This window comes from Lepus europaeus, chromosome 9, assembly GCF_033115175.1.
Source record: "Lepus europaeus isolate LE1 chromosome 9, mLepTim1.pri, whole genome shotgun sequence".
Classification (NCBI taxonomy): Eukaryota; Metazoa; Chordata; class Mammalia; order Lagomorpha; family Leporidae; genus Lepus; species Lepus europaeus.
In genome coordinates this window covers 97,737,281-97,761,144 of record NC_084835.1, presented here as the reverse complement: position 1 = coordinate 97,761,144, position 23,864 = coordinate 97,737,281, and the positions used below count along the sequence as shown (strand labels likewise).

Sequence of the window (23,864 nt, the reverse complement as noted above, 5' to 3'; positions counted from 1 at the left end):
CTGGGGAGTGAACCAGCGGATGGAAGACCTCTCTCTCTCTCTCTCTCTGCCTCTGCCTCTCTGTGACTCTGCCTTTTGAATAATAAATGAATAAATCTTTAAAAAAAAAAAAAAAGCAGTTTATTAACACCAGCTGGAATCACTTCCTGAGACCTGAGAATCCAACCCACGTTTCTTTCTTTCTTTTTTTTTTTTTTAAAGATTTATTTATTTATTTGAAAGGAAGAGTTACAGAGAGATCGATCTTCCATCCACTGGTTCACTCCCCAGATGGCTGCAAGGGCCAGAGCTGCACCCATCTGAAGCCAAGAACCAGGGGCCTCTTCTGGGTTTCCCACGAAGATGCAGGGGCCCAAGAACTTGGGCCATCTTCTACTGCTTTCCTAGACTATAGCAGAGAACTGGATCAGAAGTGGAGCAGTCCGGGCTCGAACTGGTGCCCATATGGGATGTTGGCACTGCAGGCAGCTGCTTTCCCTACTACGCCACAATACTGGGCCCCAACCCAAGTTTCTTAAAATATTTTATAGGGTCATCAGCATCATACCTTAACCATTACAGCACTGGTGGATGTAAGTTGCAGCCTACGGGACTTAAGACCACACTTCCAATAGTCGCTGGGTCTGGTATGTTTATAAAAGAGATACCTGGGGCAGATTATAGGACAGATTGATGACTGGAGTTACTGAAGGCAGAGCTTAGGACACCTTCGCTCCCTAGACAAGATAACCGCGCACAGCTGCTTCTCCAGATAACTGGGAGCAGGGGGAGGGGGGGGGGTACGTTCCGATTTCCTGACTTTGTCTCTGGGTGTGGCCTCTTTCCTCTACACTACAGGCAGTCTTCCTTGTGTTAAGTTTCCTGACAGTCCAAGGTATCTTTTTTTTTCTTTTCTTCTTCTTCTTTTTTTTTTTTTTTTAAGATTTATTTATTTATTTGAAAGTCAGAGTTACACAGAGAGAGAAGGAGAGGCAGAGAGAAAAGTCTTCCATCCACTGGTTCACTCCCCAATTGGCTGCAACGGCCGGAGCTGCACTGATCTGAAGCCAGGAGCCAGGAGCTTCTTCCAGGTCTCCCACACGGGTGCAGGGCCCAAGGACTTGGGCCATCTTCTACTGCTTTCCCAGGCCACAGCAGAGAGCTGGATCAGAAGTGGAGCAGCCAGGACTTGAACTGGCACCCATATGGGATGCCGGCACTGCAGGTGGCAGCTTTACCCTTCTATGGTACAGCCTCGGCCCCCCAGGTATCTTTCTCATAGGGGTGGTAAGTGCTTAATGGATAAGCATTTGGGGTTAGGCCTTTATAGTTAGAAGAACAGAATAGACTTCAAATAACATTCAACAAAAATCACAAAGTTGGGACCATAATAGGTTAAGCCTCTGCCTGCAGCGCTGGCATCCCATATTGGTGCTGATTTGAATCCTGTCTGCTGCTCTTCTGATCCAGCTCTCTGCCATTAGCCTGAGAAGGCAGTGGAGGACAGCCCAAGTGCTTGGGCCCTGGCACCCACCTGGGAGACCTAGAAGGAACTCCTGGCTCCTGGCTTCAGCTCAGCCCGGCTCCATCCATTGTGACCATTTGGGGAGTGAACCAGTGGGTGGAAGACTGGTTCTGTCTCTCCCTCTCTCTGTCTGTAACTCTGTATCTCAAATAAATAAATAAATCTTTTTTTTTTAAATCACAAAGCTGCTTTTCTAATTGAATTAAATATTATTACATATCTTATGGAATAGATGAGTTTTCCTTTTTTTCTTAGGAAACAATGAAATCCAATCTGGAATTTTTTTTTAAATTTCTTTTCTCTGGCTTAATAACCCTGGCTAGAATCTCCAGTGTTGAGTAAAAGTGACCAGAATTGGGTGTCTTCGTCTTATTTCTGATTTTCAGGGAAGGCATTCAGTCTTTTGCAGTTAGGTGTGATGACAACTGTGGGTTTTTTATAGATGCCCTTTATCAGGTTGAGAAAGTTCTCTTCCATTCCTAGTTTATAAAGTGTTCTGTGTCATGAAAGGGTGTTGAATTTTGTCAAATGCTTTTTCTTTTCTTTTTCTTTTCTTTTTTTGACAAGCAGAGTGGACAGTGAGAGAGAGAGACAGAGAGAAAGGTCTTCCTTTTCCATTGGTTCACCCTCCAATGGCCGCTGCGGCCGGCACACTGTGCTGATCTGAAGCCCAGAGCCAGGTGCTTCTGGTCTCCCATGCGGGTGCAGGGCCCAAGGACTTGGGCCATCCTCCACTGCACTCCCGGGCCACAGCAGAGAGCTGGACAGGAAGAGGAGTGACCGGGACAGAATCCGGCGCCCCGACCGGGACTAGAACCCCATGTGCCAGCGCCACAGGTGGAGGATTAGCCTATTGAGCCGTTGAGCTGGCCTCAAATGCTTTTTCTGTATTGACTGAGGTGATCACATAATTTTTGTTTTATGTTCTATTGATATAACAAGATATATTAATTGATCTTTAAATATTGAACTAAACTTATGTTCCAAGGATAAATCTCACTTAGTCGTAGTGTATAAATAATCCTTTTTATACATTGCTGAGTTCAGCTTAGCAGTATTTGGTTAAGGATTTTTACATGTCTATTTATAACATACTGATTTGATTTGTAGTTTTCTTATAATATCTTTGTCTGGTTTTGATATCAAGATGTATTTGGCTTCATGAAGTGAGTTGAAGAATGATCCCTTCTTTTCTGTTTAGGAAGAGTTTGTGAATGATTGGTATTACATCCTCTTTAATTTTTTTAATTGTCACTGTTGTTTTTAATTTGAAAGAATGAGACAGCTCCCATCTGCTAGTTTACTCCCCAAATGTCTGCAAAGGCAGAAACTAGGCCGGACCCAAGCAAGGAGCTGAGGACTCCATCCAGATCTCCCACGTGGGTGGCAAGAATGCAGCTACTTGAGCCATCACCCGCTGCCTCCCAGGGTGCACATTGGCAGGAGGATGGCGTCAGGAGCAGAGCCAGGACTTCGATGTGGGATGCAGGGATCATAACCAGGGTCTTAACCTCTATACCAAATGCTTTCCCCAGTTCTTTCAATATTAGGTAAAATTTCCTTAATGAAGCCGCTCTAGGCTATTTTTTATGGATTTTAAAAAAATACTAATTTAATCTCTTGTTATAGGACCATTCAGGCTGTCTGCCTCTTTAAGTCAAGGTCCATTCATTTGTTTGTCTAGAAATTTGTCCCTTTCCATTGTTATCTAACTTGCAGGCATACAGCTATTCATAATAGAGCTGATTCTCATTACTCACAGTAGTTATCTTCCATATGTTGACACTGTGAGCATTGACTTGGTGAATACTGTCAAAAGGCAAAATTACAACAGATGTAAAGATCACATTGGCTTTTGTCTGCAGTTCTAGAATTGGCCATCTCTGATTCTGTGAAATACAAGTGTTCCCATGAACCAAGCCATGGAGGTTGGCTTTCTAGGCAGAAAAGGGCTGAAGAAAGCAGAAACAGAAAAAGCAGATGGATCATTTCAAAATTGCATTTTTAAAGGTTTATTTCTTAGGCGTAGTTACAGAGAGAAGGGAGATACAGAGAGATCTTCCATCCACTAACTCACTGCCTAAGTGGCCGCAACAGCCAGGGCTTGGCCAGGCTGAAACCAGGAGCCAGGAGCTTCTTCCAGGTCTCCCATGTGGGTGGCAGGGGTCCAAGCACTTGGACCATCCTCTGCTGCTTTTCCCAGGGTAGTAGCAGAGATCTGGATAACAAGTGGAGCAGCCAGGACACAAACCAGCACCCATATGGGACGCTGGTGTCCCAGGCAACTGGTTTACCCACTGCACCACAGTGCCAGCTCCAAAATTGCATTCAATATAGGGGTGAAACAGAGGAGAGTTTCTATCATGCTGACTAGGGTTGACTTGAATCTCCTGTATTTTAGAAAACTCACCCATTTCAAATTGCAGTTTGATTCCATGGCACTTGGTACAAATGTATCCATTCTACTTTGGTCTGGTCTGCATTGCTCCCAGGGGAAATGCAAAGGTTCCTGGAAGCCTCTGGTTCAGTTCTCACTAAAACATAAGCAAGGCTTTGTTTTGTGTGTAACTGTTTCAAGACACCTTACTTAATAGATACTGTTGATTGAGTACCAGTGAACTCACAGCCAACAGCATAACTCAGGCCAGAATGAAGTTTAGCGCACACCTATTTTTCCCATGAGGCATGTCACTGCCTTCTCGCACTGTAGGAATGCAAGGCAGCACTTCAGCGGTATGCTTGGGGCTGTTTTAGACCGCAGAATCACCAACAGGATGCACACACAACGTGATCAGCGTGACCTAAAATAGACTGCAGACAGGACACTCGTGTGAGCGCTGAAACAAGAAGGCTGCTTGTGTTTCCTAAAACATCTGCTTTACTAATCGGGACATTACAGAGTGTTGTAAGAGAGGTAATTCCAAAACACGTAAACTTTGATACAAGAATATGTGTTGGCCAGAAATCTTTGTTTTAACTTTATTTAAGTTATACAAGTTTCTTCTTACTAGAATTAATTTATAAAATGAGATAATTTTATCTCAATCACCAACTGAAGCATTTTATCAGTGGATTAATTAATGTTTTACTGAGCTCCTCCCACCTACATTCAAAACCTCCAACCTATGTACGTACAAATTTGTTGAGCTTTATTTTAAAAAATTTCTAATCTACACAAAAGTTTAAAGAATAATACAGGGGCCATTGTTGTGGCATAGCGGGTAAAGCTGCTGCCTGATAACTGGCATCCCACATGGGCACTGGTTCGAGTCCTGGCTGCTCCACTTGTGATCCAGCTCCCTGCTAATGGCCTGGGGAAGCAGTGGAAGATGGCCCAAGTGCTTGGGCCTTTTCATCCACATGGGAGACCCGGAAGAATCTCCTGGCTCCTGGCTTCAGCCTGGCTCAGCCCCAGCTATTGCGGCCATCTAGGGAATGAACCACGAGATGGAAGGTTCTCTGTCTCTCCCTCTCTCTCTGTAACTCTGCCTTTCAAATAAATAAATAAAATTTTTTTTAAAAAAAGAATACAATGGAGACTTAAAACCTTTTACCTTTTTGGACCAATTCTGTACATTCTGTAAAATTTGCTTTTAGCTCTCTCTACAGTAAAGAAGCATGTTGTTAGGTTTTTTTGTTTTGTTTTGTTTTGTTTTTTATTTCAAAGGCATTTCATCCCTCTTACTCAAAAAATGTGGTTCTTGGACTAGCAGTATTGGCTCTAACAATGCCAAAATTCAGGCAGCCCTAGAACTGGTGATCCAGCACCTATGTATTAACAAGATGCCCCAGTACACATTTTAAACGTTAGTTTAACATCTTATTCTCTGGACCAGCTATTCGTCTTTTTCTCCACCTAAATCTGTAGTTTTCTGGTTACTTCATGTTAGAAACACCCATGAAGTACCTAAGACTGTCGCGAGCGCCACTAGTCACATAGCTCAGCAAGGCTGCACGGGGGAGAATCACAGAATTTTGATAGTCTTTTCAATATAATTTATTATTCAATAATCAATACCACACAATATGTATATTCAATTCACACCTCTAAAGGTCAGTACCACTCAATATATGTCATTAGTCCACAGGTCATAACACACAGGTAGGAGTAAGGCAATTTCCAGAAATATCCAGCAGTAATAAGTATAAAGCATAAACGCATAACCAGTCCAAACACTCATGGCTAAGGGTCTAATATGAATGCTGCGTTCTCAAGGTTTGTCAGAGTCCAGAGTCTCTGTTACCACTCAGAGATACAGAGCTCAGAACAGTCACTTACAGGCAGACGTCGTGGGATGACCGGCACTCTGGGTAGTAGACTTAAAGTCCCAGACGGACGGCAAGGTGAAGGGTTGGCGGGGTCACTGATGAGAGGTCCGGTCCGGCTCCCATGTCAGCTCTGGCAGCGGCTGGGATGTCCAGGCGAGGTCAGCTCCAGCACGGTGGTGTGCAGAGCATCAGTCAGTGGAGACGCGGGCAGAGTTGCACTGGCACTGAGCCTTGGTCCCCAGGGGATGAGAGCAGGTGTGAGGCTTGCCTCTTTATCCCCCTCTGGGGTGGGTGGATAGTGGAGGTGCCCTGGTGTGTCACCAATCACAAGCTCATCCTTTGGAGTGTCACCAACCAGATGTTGGTGTCTGGGTGTGACCAGTGGTGTTTCAGGGGTCTCCTGGTGTGACCAGTCATGGTGCAGAGGTGAGGGTGAAGTAATGCAGTGGCCAGCTGGTTGCCTTCTTAGGATGTAATGTCCCCCAGTCCTCATCGGGCCTCACCACCTGTGTCTGCTCTGACAGATAGCCTCGGCAGTTCCTGGTACTTAGTGGCCTTAGCTTAAGTAACTCTATTTTGGCTTTGCTTAGCTTAAGTAACTCCATTTTGGTTTTGCTTTTTCTCTTTCTTTTTGGGTTAGCAGTGCTCTGTAACTCTTTTGGGACTCCTGTGGGATTCCCCACAGAGACACACATTGGAAACTTCCTGCTGAGGCCCAAGCCCTGCCTCCAGCCTTTCTGGTCTGGTTGATTTAGTTAGGAGCTTGAGCATGAGTGTGTAGTAACGATGAGGGGGTCTTCCATCCTGGACCAAGGTGAAGGGCCACAGCCTTGGATGCATCTTCTATCTTTGAGATAAACTACAATTTTAACTTTTTTTTGAAGATTTTAAAATTTTTTTGTTTATTATTTGTCTGAGAGAGATAGCCAGTTCTGTCTCATCTGTCAGCCTGTCCCCCACATACCCACAATGGCTGGGGGTTTGGACCTGGTCAGAGCCAGGAGCCAGAAACTCACTCTGTGTCTCCATCACCTGCTGCCTCCCAGGGTGTGCATCAACGGAAAAGGAATCAATGGCAGAGCCAGGACTTGAACCCAGGCCCTCTGTAATGGGATGTGCAGTCTTAATTGGCATCCTAACTGCTCCTCGAGATGCCCACCCTGAGATAGCCTATTCCATTTTAAACAGTTCTGATTGTCTGTTACAATTTTCTTTCTTGTATTGAGAACTTATTGTAAGGACTTTGTAAGTGGCAAACAATACTCGAGATATTTAAAAACCAGAGGAACACAGCTGCACAAAGTGATAAATGTATTTAATACCATTGAACTGTGTACTCAAAAATGGTTAACATGATAAATTGTACGTTATGTATATTTTACCACAAGAAAAGGAAAAAACACAATTGACCAAATGATACATTTGATTCACATCATAAACCTTATATAAAATATGCTGTACCTATATGTACCATATCCTACCCTAGGGCCTTATAATTTATCATTTGTGACAGAATGCCAACATCTCCATGTATTTTGTGCGTGTTTTTTTATTCCTAGATTTAGCAAGGAAATTCTTCATTTCCCTTCTTTGTTCCAGAGTTCTCCCGATGCTATCTACCTGGCCAGGCATGTTGGTTTGCGTGTGGGAATCCCAAAAGAGACCCCAGCTCTCACTGTTAATAGGCTCTGTGGCTCTGGATTCCAGTCCATTGTGAATGGATGTCAGGTATGGGCAACATTTTATTTAATTCTCTGATCACATGCAAATAGTTATTAAAAGAAATATCTCATTTCAATATAGTACTCTAGCTTTTTTATTTTTTGGTACCCATTAGGAAGAGTCAATATTTGATTTTCTTAGAAAAATGTTCATTAGAGAGGGGTGAGAGTATGGGTGGGAGGGCTGATACAGTGGGAAGAATAACTATATTCCTAAACTTTTACTTATGAAATTTGTATTCCTTAAAAATTAAGTTAAAATAAATTAAAATAAAGAAAATAGTTTCTCAAAAAGCTTTTAAGAATGATTGAAATGGGACCTTTAAGGGGAATAAACCTGGATTCTCGTATCTGATGCTGTTTACATGAGGTCCCCAGAAGGTCCAAGTTCATGGAGCTGGGGAGTAGAAGGTGGTTTGCAGGGGCTGGGGAGGGGAGGAGGAGAGGTCCATGCTTAATGGTGGTGAAGCTGCAGTTTTGCTGAAGGAGAGGGGTTCTGCATAGGAATGCTTTGTGAATGGACTCTAGGCCACTGAACTGTGTGCTTAGGTTAAGTTGCATATATATGTATATTTTACCAGATAGATTTTTTTCTAAAAAAAGGTATGATGGTCTTTTTATTGAGTACTTCCTGTGTACCAGGTACTCTGCTAGAGTTACATTTAATATCTCACTTGATCTTCACAACCAGGCTATGAATTAGAAACTGTTACAATCGTTCCCATTTTATTGAGTGAGGGAGCTGGCTAAAGACATTACATTGACTAAGTCACAGAAATGGAATTTGAGCCCGGGTCTGTGAGAGTTACCTGTGAACCAGCTTGAAAACCTGAATGAAGACTGTGAGGCAAGGAGAAGAGTTGAAGAGCTTAGGGGATGATTTACAAAGAAAAATATTATTCCAAAGGAACTGACTTAGTACTGTCGGTAGAAGTACAACTAAGATGGCCTTTTTAAAAGACAGTTGAATGAGTGCCTTTGTTCCCTTGAGCACTGGGGAACAGAATACAGTGAAATCCAATTTTATTTGTAAAAATCTTCATTTTAAAGTAAACTAAGAGAGGCATATGATAATGAGTTCATTATTTTTACATCAGTTTCTCTCTGACAGTGTATCTTAAGTAGCGGCCCTGGTTTTCCCAGCAATCATTTTAAACATTAGATGCTTAGAAGCTTGTTGTTGGCCTGTTTTCTGAGAAATACAGACAGTGGGAAGAGGCGGGAGAAGGAACCTGTGGTCCCCTTCAACTGCATCCACTAATAGGATAAAATTCTCTTCTGCTTTCTCAAAGCATGTTGATATCTCTGCTCCTTTTCCAGGTTTATGTTGAGTTCTGTTGTGTTAGGTTGATCTTAGCCAGCATGTAGGTCAGGTGTGTTAGCCTGTTAGCTTTCTCTCCCCCAGGTCTTGGGAATGGATACTTTAGCATTTGCTTAGCTATCACTTTCAAAGCTTTTCTTTTTGAGATACTGTAAGCTGAAATTCAGTATTTACTGGAAAGACCATTAATTTATAAGTTCTTTGTACTTTCTTATACATACGTTGGGCACAGTAAAAGCATTTGTTGTGTTATTGTTCACTCTTTTTTAAACAGGACATTTGTGTGAAAGATGCTGAGGTTGTCTTGTGTGGAGGAACTGAGAGCATGAGCCAGTCCCCCTACGCTGTCAGAAACATGCGTTTTGGAACCAAGTTGGGCGCAAGCATCAAGGTGGAGACATTATAATTTTTCAAAGTTATTTCTTCTATCATCACTTGAGTAGTTTTTTTATTTGAAAGGCAGAATTACAGAGAGAGGGGGAGATATATAGAGATCGTCCATCCGCTGGTTCACTCCCCAAATGGCTACAGCAGCCAGGGCTGGGCCAGGCCAAGACCAGGAGCTCCTTCCTGTTATGGGCTAAGTTAGACCAAAACTTAATAATTCAGGTTCTTGCAGTTTGCTTAGAAAAGAATTCTAAGCACCAGATCAAACAAGACACGCAAAATGATAAAGCTTAGGATTTATTTAGAAAGTGAGAAGAATACACAGGGATATAGCTTTATTAAGGGAGAGTGGGCCAAGAAAGGTAAACAGGAGCTCCACAGCCTTAGACGGAGAGCGCAGGCGAGAGTATACACCTGAGAGAGCCAGGAGGCGAGAGAGAGAGAGAGATGGATGGGTACAGGTGAAATTACATGGGGACATGTGGGGTGTGGCCTCCAGCTCATGTGCCTAATCTGACTCTGACCAGCCAAGGACCTGAGCCATCTTCCACTGCTTTCCCAGGCACAACGGCAGGGAGCTGGATCAGAGATGGAGCAGCCAAGGGTAGTTTTAGTGACATATCTTTTTAGGGAAGAAAAATTAATTTTGAAACCAATTTTGTTCATGTTGGATTGGAAAGATGTGAACAATTTGAAATTTGTAGACTGCTTCAAACACCTATTTTGGTTGTTAGTTGAGATATTTTAACCCACATACAATTAGACTGTCTGACTACTCCTCCATTAGTGGAGTTAACATGCGGGATATGCCATAGGCACGGCAGAGCTAGAGGAAGGGAAGAGGTAGATTAAAAAGACAGGCCAAGGGGGGATTCATCTGGTTGCTAAATAATTAGTAATCTGAGTAATTAAGTCTTTATCATGACTTACAGAAGTTATATTTCTGGAGTAATCTCCATTGAACAGATTTCTTCATCATCACATAAAGCATTGCATTTGAAGAGATTGTATCATTCCAAATCAGGCAAAAACAATACCTCTGAAAGCTACAACAGGGAAATGATAAAACTGACAAAAAATGATATTACATGGTCCTTGCCATAAGGAAGGGCTAACGACATTCATGTTTTTTCATGTTTTCCAATAATAGTGATCAACTTAGTGTTACCCACCTCCCTCACCTGTCATTTTGAAAGTTGAAAGGAGTGAAACTTGGAGAATATGATTATTTTAGCAATATTTTAAGACATTGAATTTATTGACAAGTCTGTGACCCAAAAGGTGATGAAGGAGCAAATGGGGCATGCTTATCTGAAACTCCTAACTGGCTGGATAATAATTAAACATTTTTTCTGGGGCAGGCATTTAGCCTTCTGGTTTAGATGCTCACATCCCATATTGGAGCTCCTGGGTTCAAGTTGAGACTGCATCCCCGATTTTAGCTTCCTGCAAATGTGCACCCTGGGAGGCAGCAGGTGATAAAGTAGTTGGGTCCCTGCCACCCACATAGGAGACCTGGATTGAGTTCCCAGCTCTCAGCTTTGGCCTTGCACAGCCTTCTGGGGCGTGACCAAGCAGATGAGAACCCTGTCTGTCTGTCATAGGTAGGTAGGTAGGTAGATAGATTTTTTTAAAGGGAGTTTGTGCTTAATCAAGTTCTTTATTGAAAAAAGTTTTCTGTCATTGAGTCTCATAGCAACTGCTAGAACCAGCTGTTCCTGTCCCCAAAGGTATGGGATGGACGAGGAACACAGCTGGACTGTTTCCCTAGAGCTCGTAACTGGTCTTCAGAGGTGGCTGCAGGAAAGCACTGCATGAAGACGCGGTGTCGAGTTTCTTAGCGAATGTCACCTTGAGGTGGTGATGTTCAGTTACAGGATAACTCCCTGTGATCTCACCCTGCGCAATTAGAACTGTTGGCTCTCCATGGGCCTGCATTTAGAAAGAGAGAGAATGACTGTACTGATACCGTGGTAGGAGGGTGTGCCTTTTAGTGTGACACTGGATGTTCTCTAAAATATTGAATTTTTTAAAAAAATCCCAGGACCAAATATGAGTAGGAGCAGCAAATATGTATTAGAAAGTCTGATTTTTCTTTTGTTTATTGGAATTGTTGATTATTTAAAGAAACTACAACGTATTACTTCCAAGAGATACCACTTTTACCAGTCGATGTATTAATGTCTTTTTATAGCTGGAAGATACTTTGTGGGAAGCATTAACAGACTCGCATGTCCAAATCCCCATGGCAATTACGGCAGAGAACCTTGCGGTGAAACACAAGATCGACAGAGAGGAGTGCGACAGATACGCCCTGCAGTCCCAGCAGAGGTGGAAAGCTGGTCAGTGAGACTGGATAAGAGCAATTTCTGCAGAAAAAATACCTTTGGGGAAGATTTGCGTCATTTCCATGCATAGTGATCGTACAGTAAACCGAGTTTAAAAATCATGCCTCTGAAAGTCACATTTTTTTCATTATTCCTTTTGTTTTTAAATTATCAGATATTCTTCCAATTATTGCAAAATTTACTAGGAATTTTCCTCTTAAAATAAGTTAACACTGCTTTAAAAAGGTAGTATTTTTCCCTCTTCCTCTGCGCACTGAAGCTTTGTCCTGGACTGGTGGTGTTGTCAGGAGAACACGCTGAGGGTGTGACCCGCCGTCAGCGCGCTGTTGCTGTCTTCTCCCACCAGCCCTGTCGTCATCACCAGAGGGCTGGTGAGTTTGGAAAAGACGCACTGGGTATCCTTTCACGCCTTTCTTCTCCCATTCCAGACTACGAGTCTTCGCACCAGAGTCAGGGACTTCACTAATTCAAGGCCCCAGATGGAGCCAGTCCACACTGAAAAACAAGACAGCAGCTTTTTTTAATAGTATGGCAAGTGGGAGAAATCTGATAAAATACTGAAATTGAACTGTTAGCAAGCAGAGACACTGTGAAATACTTGAAGTGGTGAGGATGAAGTGCATCGTAGCATTTCAGAGGGAAGTGGACTAAAGCTGGCACCATCCCACTCACCTGTGTTTTCTTTTTTTTTTTTAAACTTTTATTTAATAAATATGAATTTCCAAAGTACAACTTTTGAATTATAGCAGTTTTTCCCTCCATAACCACTCTCCCACCCACAAACCATCCCATCTCCTACTCCCTCTCCCATCCCATTCTTCATTAAGATTCATTTTTAATTATCTTTATATTCAGAAGATCAGCTTAGTATGTACTAAGTAAAGATTTCAACAGATTGCACCCACACAGACACACAAAGTGTAAAGTACTGTTTGAATACTAGTTACAGCATTATTCCCATAGTACAACACATTAAGGACAGAGATCCTATATGGGGAGTAAGTGCACAGTGACTCCTGTTGTTGATTTAACAATTGACACTCTTATTTATGTTCGGGTCAGTAATCACCCGAGACTCTTGTCATGAGCTGCCAAGGCTATGAAAGCCTCTTGAGTTCACAAACTCCAACCTTATTTAGACAAGGCTATAATCAAAGTGGAAGTTCTCTCTTCCCTTCAGAGAAGGGTACCTCCTTCTTTAATGGTCCCGTCTTTGCACTGGGATCTCACTCACAGAGATCTCTCATTTAGGTCATTTTTTGGCCACAGTGTCTGGCTTTCTGTGCCTGAGAAACTCTCATGGGCTTTTTAGCCAGATCTGAATGCCTTAAGGGCTGATTCTGAGGCCAGAGTGCTGTTTAGGACATCTGCCATTCTTTGAGTCTGCTGTGTTTCCTGCTTCCCATGTTGGATCATTCTCTTCTTTTTAATTCTATCAGTTTTATTAGCAGACACTTGTCTTGTTTATGTGATCCCTTTGACACTTAATCCTATCTTTATGATCAATTATGAACTTAAACTGATCACTTTAACTAGTAAGATGGCATTGATACCTGCCAACTTAATGGGATTTGGAGTCCCATGGCAAGTTTCTAGCTCTACCGGTAGGGGTAAGTCCTAGGGAGCATGTGCCGAACTGTGTGTCTCCTCCCTCTCTTATTCCCACTCTTATTTTTAACATCACCTGTGTTTTCATAGTGCCATGTTTATGATAGAGTGTGGTGTAGAAGTCAAGAGTTATCGGTCCTGTTTCTGCTTGTGCCACGTGCAAACTGTCTGACCTCACTCAAGTTATTTATTCACTGAGCACCTATCACATAGATCACAACATTTGCCTTCCCTGTTTATCTAATGGGGTTATTATAAACCAAATAAAGGCAGATAAAAGGGTTATTTTGCCAATTGCATAGTGATATAAAAATTAATATGGTGTTATTCCTGAAGCTATAGATTACTATAATCCATTTTAGTCAGTGGGGGTCAAAGTAGATAAAATGTTTACAATTTTATCTATGCTGTCAGTGACGCCTCATGTAATCTCTTCAGGTTGCCTATGGCTATTGGTTTTCATATTTAAGTTATTTGTTGGCATAAACAACTTCTTAAATACTTACATAATTACTTCTTGTCTCATCCAGAAGTGTTTAAAAACATGAAATCCATTTATTACCATTATATCTGTAGCTAACCAACATAGCTTACAACCTAGCGGTACCTTGTCAAAACAAAATGGTTAAAACAATCAGAATTGTCATCTTAAAAAGTGCAGAAGGCATCTGCATCCATGTGTGCCGGTGTAGTAAATCCCTCAGTAGGAAGACAACTTGTATGGATAGTAAAGGTGGCTCTCAAACTGGACCGTGGGCAAAGGGTAGACCAGAAACTAAGTGGAAGAATAAAGGCTCCTTTTCTGTCGTTCCTCTCTCTCACTCGCTTGCTCTCTCACTAGCTCTCTCTCACTCCTCTCTGTTTTGTTTTGTTTTTTTCTCACAGTAATCTTTCTGCTCTTTCAGCTAATGATGCTGGCTACTTTAATGAGGAGATGGCTCCGATCGAGGTGAAGACAAGGAAGGGAAAGCAGACCATGCAAGTAGATGAGCATGCTCGGCCCGAAACGACCATGGAGCAGTTACGGAAGCTTCCCCCAGTGTTCAAGAAGGAAGGCACCGTGACTGCAGGAAACGCTTCGGTACGTAGGCCTGGCCCTCCTGCCTGTGTTCCCTGTAAAATAATCAGGCCGTGTCTTTGAGGTACTTGCATGCTAATCTTTGGTTGTTTAGCTTAGACTAGTAGTGTTCGTATTCTGTTAATTTGGGTTTTCATAGTCCAACACAAATATTGCAGCTGGGGGCCCTTACACTGTTCTGATTTCTTTGTGCTTTTCAGATTGTTCCAAAGAAATCCACCGGGTTTATTATTTTGGTTTTCATACTTTTTTTCTTTCTTGTGTATAGAGTTCATCAGATTGCTTTTTACAATGACCCACATCTGAGTACAAGCCTTCCCTTGACGTGTTTTCCCATAGTGAGGTGGTGTTCTGTGTCTAAAACAATGCCCTTGACCCGTCAGAGTACCACCAGCACTACTTGTTGAATCCCGAAGTGTGCCTCTGCGTCCTGTTTGCTGCCAAGATCCTAGTGCCACTCCATGGGTAGTAGTGTAGTAGTGTGCCACTAGCTCAAGCTGTGGTTAACTGGACTCTTTTACCCTTTCTTATTCCACTGTTTTTGTTTCCAAGGGAGTATGTGATGGTGCTGGAGCTGTTGTCCTAGCTAGTGAAGACGCTGTTAAAAAACATAACTTCACACCCCTGGCGAGAGTCGTGGGCTACTTTGTGTCCGGATGTGACCCCACTATCATGGGCATCGGTGAGTTGCTGGTGCCACAGTGGCTCTACTGCATTTCTGAAGAGGAGTCTTAGTGGGCGGGCCGAGTCCTAGAAAGGGAGCCAGATGAGGATCACTGGGGAGAAGGGAGGCTGGGCACAGTCACTGAAAGTAAGCATCTGTGAGGGTTGTCCTCCACGCAGTGGGAAAGCAAGACCACGTGAGCTGCAGGAGGCGAGGCTTCTCTGTGGATGAGCAAAGTGTGGCCTCGGGCGCTATCTGGCAAGACTCAAGCCAGTAAGTGACAGCCCAGATGTGAGTCCAGATCTAATCAAGTGCTGTTTTCACTGTGGTTAAACGCGTTGTCTCAGGAAGACCCAGTAAAACCTCCCTGGTTCAGCTGAGGCTTATTTGCAGAATGAGTCATTAGAAATGGTTGTCTTGATTGGCAAAGTACTAGCTGGAGACAATTTGAACTCCCTACACACAAGGACTCATGTACTCATAGTCGTGGCTTGGAAAATAGGAATTCTAGGAGGAGAAAAGAGCTTTTTTGCTGGATGCACGCCTGGGAGCTGCAAACAATGCTGAATTTCCATGGTGCTTGTCCTCATTATATGGGGAAACAGGGTACAATTAAGTCATTCGGTAACAAAAATTAAATTGATACTCAAGGGCTTTGATCTCGCTCCGTAACCTGACATGCCAAGGAAAAGCCTTCCCTGGATGTAGATTTCAGGCTCTTGATAGGACCACAGGATTTGCCATGAGCTTTTGCCTTTTTTGGTTGACTGACTTGGTTTTGATGTGGGTCCTGAGATAGAGGGAGGATAACCTGTTATTGAGCTGCCATCTCAGCCCCTCAGGGAGCCTGCAGGCCCCACCCCAGTAATGCTACTGCCACCCATCTGGGGTGGTGTTAACACCCGACCGTCCCTGCTGTCGTGTGCCTCAGAGGAGAAAGCTGGCATCTTTCACTGTGTCTCACACTCTCGCCAGCAAGAATTGCATGATAGGGCCAGCACTGTGGATGGAGAGTTAAGCTGCCACCTGCAACACAGGCAACACATAGCTAAGCACCAGTTGAAATCTTGGCTACTGTGCTTCTCATCCAGCTTCCTGCTAATGTGCCTAGGAAAGCAGTGCAGGGTGGTCCCAGTGCCTGGGCCCCTGCCGCCCATGTGGGAGACCCAGAAGGAGCTGCTGCTCCTGGCTTTGGCCTGGCCCAGACGAGGCCATGGGGGCTATTTGGGGAGTGGACCAGAAGATTGAGGATCTCTATGTGTGTGTGTGTGTGTGTGTATGTGTTTCTTCCCCTGTCACTCTGCCTTTCCAATAAATAAATAAATTAAGTTTAAAAAAAGAGCTACAAGATATGTAAACATCTGATAAAATAACATTTTTTTTCTGTTACAGTCTTACAAGCTTTTTTTAGCTACCTGCTATTGGCAAAATGCAGTTTTTGTCTTAGAAATCTAAGTAGCTTGGAAAACTAAACATCCCAGTATTGCTATGGATCTATGATTTTGTGTCTGGAGCAGCCATTCCCAGCCCCAAATGATCATGAAAATCCACCACTGCAGAGGATTTCGTTTCAGATACATGGATGCTTTTGATGATCAATGTAATTGAGCTGGTAGACATAAGTAGTTATTTGACAGTTCTTTTTCACCTTCACCTCATTTGCTAGGTTCTGACTAATTAGCACAGCCAGTGAGCAAAGAAAGCACCGTGTTCTTTGCTTCTTCTCCCAGGCCTGGGTGTTTGCCCTGTGGTACGGTGCATACCGCCATGGGAGGGCCTTCTTTGTTTTGGTTTTCCTTTGCTTAAACTGAGCTGCCTATGTGCGAGTGTCCCGCAGCGTCAGGTGCTGCCCTCACCCAGAAGCTCGTCTGTCACTTACAGTGTGGGTGAAGCACGGGCACCTGACGCATAAGCAGGGAGAATAGGTTATTGAGCATCGGTCAGGGGCTGGATCGTCACTGCAGTTTATGAAGAGCAGATGTGGGTTCTGCAGCTGTCTGACCCAGAGCAGTGCTTAGCCCTGCCAAACAGCAGCAGCCCCAGGAAAGAGAGCGAGCTGGGACCCAGCGGAGATGGCACAGGGGAAGTCACGCGCTGGAAAGACAGCGCTCCCTGCCACTCCTGGGCTGGCCCGGTGCGGCTGCTGGGGGGACCTCGAGCCTCTGCTGGAGCTGCTCCAGCGCTTTCTGTTACTGGGCTTCACGGATAGAAGACTGAAAACCCATTCCAAGCAAAACTGATGAGAAGTCCCTCACTGTCGGCGGCAAGAGCCTGGACTGCTGCGTCTCCTTTTCTTAACGAGAATGCTGAGCCTTCCTGAGTCCTGGCAAACAGCAGTAGGGCCTGGAAAGAGTCCTTTAAAACTCAGCCAGCTGCCAGGCACACTGCTGCTCCTGGCTGCCCTTGAGCTCAGGCGAGCATGTCGGGTCATGCTGTGTTGAGGGAGGCAGGCACAGGTGTACAGCGTCATGGCGTCGTCAGCTCTCCACTCTTTGTGTCTTTCACCACTCCAGGACGGTGTGCTCCCGACCGTTGGGTAACTGGCGCTTTAGTCGTGACTACCCCCACCTGAGACATTCAAAGAGAATGTGGACTTCGATTCTGTGTTACATCAGTAGCCACAGGGAACTGGCGCTTTAAGTTGGGAAGCGTTAACGAGGTGTTGCTAAGAGCAGACTCACCTGGGGACAAAATGCGCTCACACTCCATCTGTCTTCCTGCAGCGTTTGTGAAGGCTGAGCTCCGTGTTACCCTGGCACACCTGTGACACTCGGTGCAGAACCCGTGACTGCTTGGAATCAGAACATCACACCTGTGTTTCTTTGTAGACACTTGAGACAGTTTTGTTCTCTAAAAGCAAACAGAAGTAGATCGTCTCTAACCAGGCTTTTTTTTTTAACTTTTGGAGGAAAAAATGCCAATTCACTGAAAAATTATGAGCAGTGTTAAACTGTCATTGGCTATTTCAGAAATCCAGGAGAGAGTGTTTATTTCAGAAGTCCTGTTGGGCCGGTTTGCATTTCTTGAGTTGGGGTCATGTTGTGTTTAAATTCGCTGCCTGCCGTTGGAGTGTCGCTTAGTTTCACATCTTGCTGTACCCTTGGAGAAGCTGCTGGGTTTTTATTTCTTAATCCAGATGGACCTGAAGATTCAGAGCAGAGCCAGTTACTTCTGTGCCACACCTGTGGTTTCTTGTAGGAGAGCACTCTGTCTGCTGTGCCATTTGATGTCCAGTGTGGTCTGTCATTGACTCTAAAATCCCACACATGACTCCTTTGGCTCTTTGACTCTCACAGCCATTTATGGTAGAACTTTCCATGTAAGTCTCTCATCTGCAATTTAACAGCATAAATAGCTTATCACCTTGGTCCCACTTTCTGTTTCCTTATTGTCACATCGTTTACTATGTGTTGTCCAAGTAGCAAGACTGTGGCTGCTAGTAACTCAAATTTCTTTCTTGCTTGTTCAGTGAAGACGGAAAAGCTTTTTGAGTAAGTAAGATGGTGTTTATTTCTACATACGATTCTTATTCTCCTACAGGTCCTGTCCCTGCTATCAACGGGGCACTGAAGAAAACAGGGCTGAGTCTTAAGGACATGGATTTGGTAGAGGTAAGGGTTCTGTTTTTAATGTGAATAAACCAGCTACTTTATAGCATGGATGGCTTTGGATGGGCACTTTCTAGCCCTTTTTGTTTCAACGCTGCTAACCTTCTCACAGGATGCACTTCTAAGTGTTACTTTCATTACATGCCCCGTATTGGCCATTTTCCCCACCCAAACAAAATGTTTTACTTGTGAAAAGCATTCAGCCTAGCGGTAAAGGAGTCGGTTAAGATGCCCGTGTGCTCCGTCAGCGTGCCGGGTGCAGTGCCAGCTCTGGCTGCTGACTCCGGCGTTCTGCTAGTGCACACGCTGGTAGACAGCAGTGTCCCTGCCACCCACATGGCACGACTGGATTGAGTTCCTGGCTCCCAACTTCGGCCCGGCCCAGGCCAGGCCGTTTTGGGCATTTAGGGAATGAATCGGTAGATGGGAGACAGCTCCTTTCCTGTCTCTGTCACTCTTGCTCGCTCTCTCCGTTCACAAATTTAAAAATAAAAATTTAAAAATAATTTAAAATATGCTTTACTTTTATATGTATAGCCCAAAGCCTTATTTTGCTTACTAAAATAAAATTTGGAAACTTCTTAGAACTGTACAGAACTCCACTGCAGTTTAGACACCTGGTTTCGGCCAGCCAAGTCCTGGCCGTTGCAGCCATCTGGGGAGTGAACCAGCAGGTGGAAGATATCTCTCGCTCTCTCTTTCTCTCTCCTCTCTCCCCACCCCCCAACTCTGCCTTTCAAATAAATAAATAAATCTTTGAAAAAAATATTTTTTGTAAAAAGCAGAAAACCATGTTCTATGTCTAGTCCTTTGAAAATTGTTTTATAAAAAAGCATTATCTAGATGGTGCTAAATCTAGACGTTTCATACTATCTGCACCTACTTTGGCTTTTATCTTGTGGCTTGATGTTTGTCATAATTTTTGACACTGAAAACTTAAATTTATTAAAAAAGGTTATGTGAAAGAGAGGGTGTGTGTGCTCCCATCTACAGGTTCACACTCAAAATGCCCACAGCAGAGCTGGGCCAGCCAGAGCCACGATCTGGGAAGCCAGTCCACCAGTCCACGTCTCCCATGTGCGTGGCAGGGACCCAAATACTTAAAGCCAGTACCTCCCACCTCCCACCTCCCAAGATGTGCACTGGCAGGAAGCTGGAATTTGGAGCAGAGCTGAGACTCAAACCCAGGCCCTTCAATATGGGATGTGGGTGCCTCAGCCTACTTCTTAGCTGCTTGGCCCAGGAAACTTAAATTTATGGTTGGAGTGATTTTTTTTTTTTTAAGATTTATTTATTTATTTGAAAAACTGCGGTAGAGAAGAAGAAACAGAGAGGTCTTCCATCCGCTGGTTCCCTCCCCAAATGGCCACAACGATCAGGGCCGGGCCAGGCCGAAGCCAGCAGCTTCTTCTGGGTCTCCTCCATGGGCGCAGGGCTGCAGGACTCGGGCCATCTTCTGCCTTCCCAGGCATGTTAAGCTTGGAGCTGGATCAGAGGCAGAGCAGCCGGGACTCACAACCCACGTGGGATGCTGGAGCTGCAGCGGGCTTAACCCACTGAACCACTGTGCTGCCTCGGATTTTTTTTTTTTTTTGACAGGCAGAGTGGACAGTGAGAGAGAGAGACAGAGAGAAAGGTCTTCCTTTTGCCGTTGGTTCACCCTCCAATGGCCGCCGCGGTAGCGCGCTGCGGCCGGCGCACCGCGCTGTTCCGATGGCAGGAGCCAGGTGCTTCTCCTGGTCTCCCATGGGGTGCAGGGCCCAAGCACTTGGGCCATCCTCCACTGCACTCCCTAGCCACAGCAGAGAGCTGGCCTGGAAGAGGGGCAACCGGGACAGGATCGGTGCCCCGACCGGGACTAGAACCCGGTGTGCCAGCGCCGCAAGGCGGAGGATTAGCCTAGTGAGCCGCGGCGCCGGCCGGATTTTTTTTTTTTTAAATGTTAATGTTAGAACAAAGGTATCTTAATCACGTAACGGAAACAAGAGGTAGAAAAGGAAGTACTTAAAGATGGACTATGTGCTTTCTACATTTTGGAAGTATTTGAAAATTTTAGATAATTAATCCTGTGCTACTTAGCACTGGGAAATAACTAATACACCAAAGGAAATCTCTCTCTTTAAATCTTAAAAAAAAAAAAAAGAAAGAAAGAAAAGATAAGTTCAAAAACTTTCTGATGTAATTTTAAAAGGAAGACACCACAGACTGGCTGTTCTCAGAAATCAGTTTGAGGATTTTTCATCAGTGTTAATTTTTTTTAAGGTGAATGAAGCGTTTGCTCCCCAGTACCTGGCTGTTCAGAAGAGTTTGGATCTTGACCCAAGCAAAACCAATGTGAATGGAGGAGCCATCGCTTTGGGGCACCCTTTGGGCGGATCTGGTACAAGAATCACTGCGCACCTGGTGCATGAATTAAGGTACTCGCTAGAAATCGCTGTGTTTCAGTCTTGCTGTTTTCTGTTGAAATGCGTTAATTTAGATTTCCTAGAACACTCCAGCATTCTTCACTCCTCCTCTCTGGTGCTTACCAGGAGCAAGGTGTAGGCAGTGCTGTTCAGGTGGCCTTGGAAATGAGGCAGCCAGCATGTTAGTGGCTCCCCGTCTGGGACCGGAGCTCCTCCTCATGCTTGCTCTGTACACAGGGTAGCCACTCAGCGTGTGTTCCCGGAGGGACCGGGGTATGAATGCTTCCTCCCTGGTGCTGGGGCACTGCCGTGAGAGATAACAGGCCCTGGCTGTCATGACACCTGCAGCGGAAGCCAGTTACAGGGGTAACAGAAACGTACGGAAGAAAAAATACGTGTTCTGGTGCCATCGTTTACGGCACCGAAGCAGAGTGACTGTTTTCTCCAGAGTTCCAGGAGGGCGGTCTGTGTGTTGGACCATATGGAGTTCTGATAACAGCTCTTCCTCCTAGCACAGTGTATTTTGGACCATTTTGCCCTGTCAGCAGGAAAATTACAAACAAAACCAATATTTCAGGCTGAAAAATCAATCAGACTCCATGTCGGGCTAGAAATGGTCATCTCGTCTCACTCAATGATTCACTGAGTTAAAACGAGTGATTGACATGTACAAAGGAGTTCTCAGATAATTTTCTCAAAGTCATTGTATCAGGACTGAGGAAGGAGAACAGGTGGTTCTTTTAGAAGAATCTAATTTCTGTGAAAGAGACAGAAACTATTTGTAAACTAGCTGCCCTGTGGTACCAGGACGTCATCGGTTAATTTACTCTGACGCTCCCTTAAGACCCTGACAGCATCCAAACCAGAGACTGTGTGTGCAGCTCCCCTCCCTCAGCCTGGCCGAGTGCACCTGAGTTACTTCCACAGCACTCCTGAGCCTGCGCCTGTCTTTCAGTTCCTCTGCCCCTAGACCCACCCCCTCCTTAGGTCGCTCCCTCGTCTGTGTCGCCCTCGTTTCTCCTTATTACAAACAGGCACCTTTCCCGATTCTGTCACCCGTTACGACTGTTAGTCCACACTGACAATTGGAGATGACATAGAGAAGATGAGCTGAGTAAGAGTGAACCCTGCAGATGGGACTAATGAATTAATACAGCGGATTCTACTCTTTAGCAGAGTAAATTTCAGCCGCTGCTTGCTTTCCTAGGCGTCGAGGTGGAAAATACGCCGTTGGCTCAGCGTGCATTGGAGGCGGCCAGGGTATCGCAGTCATCATTCAGAACACAGCCTGAGGAGAACAAGGAGTCCACCGGGCCCCACGCGCACTTGGCCTGGCCACGGCCCAGCAGGTGACCATCCGAGCAGCTGCCACCCCGGCTGTGCCCTGCCTCAGGAGCAGGGATTGAGTTCGCTCAGCCCATAGTGAGGCAGGAGTGCATTGGTCGTGAATAAGAGCCTGTGCCACAAGTAGGCTCTCTCACATTCACACCAACTATGATGTACTTCGGAGCTAAAAGCCAACCATAAGAGGCCTTAAAAGAGATCGTATCCTTGCCAAACAGCCACCACATATGCCTTAGGTAATGTGATTACAAGGAAACTGAATAAATATTGCCTTAATTTCAGCTAATTTTTTTGTGTCATTAATTATAGTTACAGTTTTTTTCAACTGTGGTAAAAGTCACATCACATAAACTTGATCATTTTAACCTTTCCTAAGCCTACAGTTTAGTGGCATCAAGTGCCCTTCTGCAACCATCACCCTCTGTTTCCAGAACTGCGTTCATCTGTGAGATGGTAGCTGCTCATTCCCCCTTCCCCCAGTCCCTGCTGTCTGTCTACGAACTGGACAGTTCCAGGGACTGCCTGTCAGTGGAAGCCTTCAGTTTGTGCTGTCGTGACTGGCTTAGCTCACCTAGCACGATGTCTTTGTGGTTCATCCATGGGTCGTCTAGGTCAGAATTTCCTTCTTTACCAGAGAGCACATGCCATCGTATGTGTTCCCACATCTTCTTAGGCCTTCATCTGCCAGTGAGCACTGGGCTTGCTTCCGCCTTTTGGCTCTTGCAAATAACACTGCTGAGAATGTGGGTGTACAGAAGTCTCTGCAGGTCCCTGCGTTCAGGTCTCTGAGCTGTGCCCGAAGTGGAGTTGCTGGGCCATCTGGTTATCCTGTGTTTATTTTTTTGAGGAAAAAACAGTTATGTCGGGGCAGCATCATTTTGCATTTCCACCAATAGTGCACAAGGGCGCCAATTTTTCCACTTCCTCACCACACTTGCTAGTTTCCTAATACCTAGTTTTCTAGTACCTAACAGGTACAGAAAAGATGCCAGATTGTAGTTCGGATCTCATCTCCCTAATGGTTAGCGTTGTCAAGCATCTTTTCGTGCACTTATTGAGCACTTGGAACTCTTTGGAGAAATGTCTGTCACATCCTTTGCCCATTTTTTAATCAACTTGGTTTTTGGTGTTCTTATTGTTGTCACTGAGCTATCTTCTGTTATTTTTTAAATGTTTTGTGTGCTGAGTATTTTTTCATAATTCATTCTAAGCTAAATGTCCAAAGAACAGAATTACTCGGGCTGGCGCTGTGGCGGAGCGGGTTAACACCCTGGCCTAAAGTGCGGGCATCTCATATGGGCACCTGTTTGAGACCCGGCTGCTCCACTTCTGATCCAGCTCTCTGCTTTGGCCTGGGAAAGCAATAGAAGATGGCCCAAGTCTTTGGGCCCCTGCACCCACATGGGAGACCCAGAGGAAACTCCTGGCTCCTGGCTTCGGATTGGCACAGCTATGGCCATTGCAGCCAATTGGGGAGTGAACCACTGGATGGAAAACCTCTCTCTCTCTCTCTCTCTCTCTCTCTCTGCCTCTCCTCCCTCTGTGTAACTCTGTCTTTCAAATAAATAAATGAATCTTAAAAAAAAAAATTACTGAGATTGATCTTG

General features: G+C 44.7%; 1 protein-coding gene across 1 annotated transcript in view; it reads left to right on the top strand.

Annotated features, from left to right (window-relative positions):
- Window positions 1–22,543, top strand: part of ACAA2 (acetyl-CoA acyltransferase 2) — a 33,156-nt gene extending 10,613 nt beyond the window's left edge. The window contains exons 3-10 of the mRNA XM_062201654.1: window positions 7,373–7,501; window positions 9,090–9,206; window positions 11,397–11,544; window positions 14,064–14,239; window positions 14,789–14,918; window positions 18,441–18,511; window positions 20,771–20,925; window positions 22,121–22,543. Coding sequence (XP_062057638.1) covers window positions 7,373–7,501; window positions 9,090–9,206; window positions 11,397–11,544; window positions 14,064–14,239; window positions 14,789–14,918; window positions 18,441–18,511; window positions 20,771–20,925; window positions 22,121–22,205 — 1,011 coding nt within the window. The 3' untranslated portion in view covers window positions 22,206–22,543. The remainder of the gene's footprint in view (window positions 1–7,372; window positions 7,502–9,089; window positions 9,207–11,396; window positions 11,545–14,063; window positions 14,240–14,788; window positions 14,919–18,440; window positions 18,512–20,770; window positions 20,926–22,120) is intronic.
- Window positions 22,544–23,864: the final 1,321 nt, after the last annotated feature.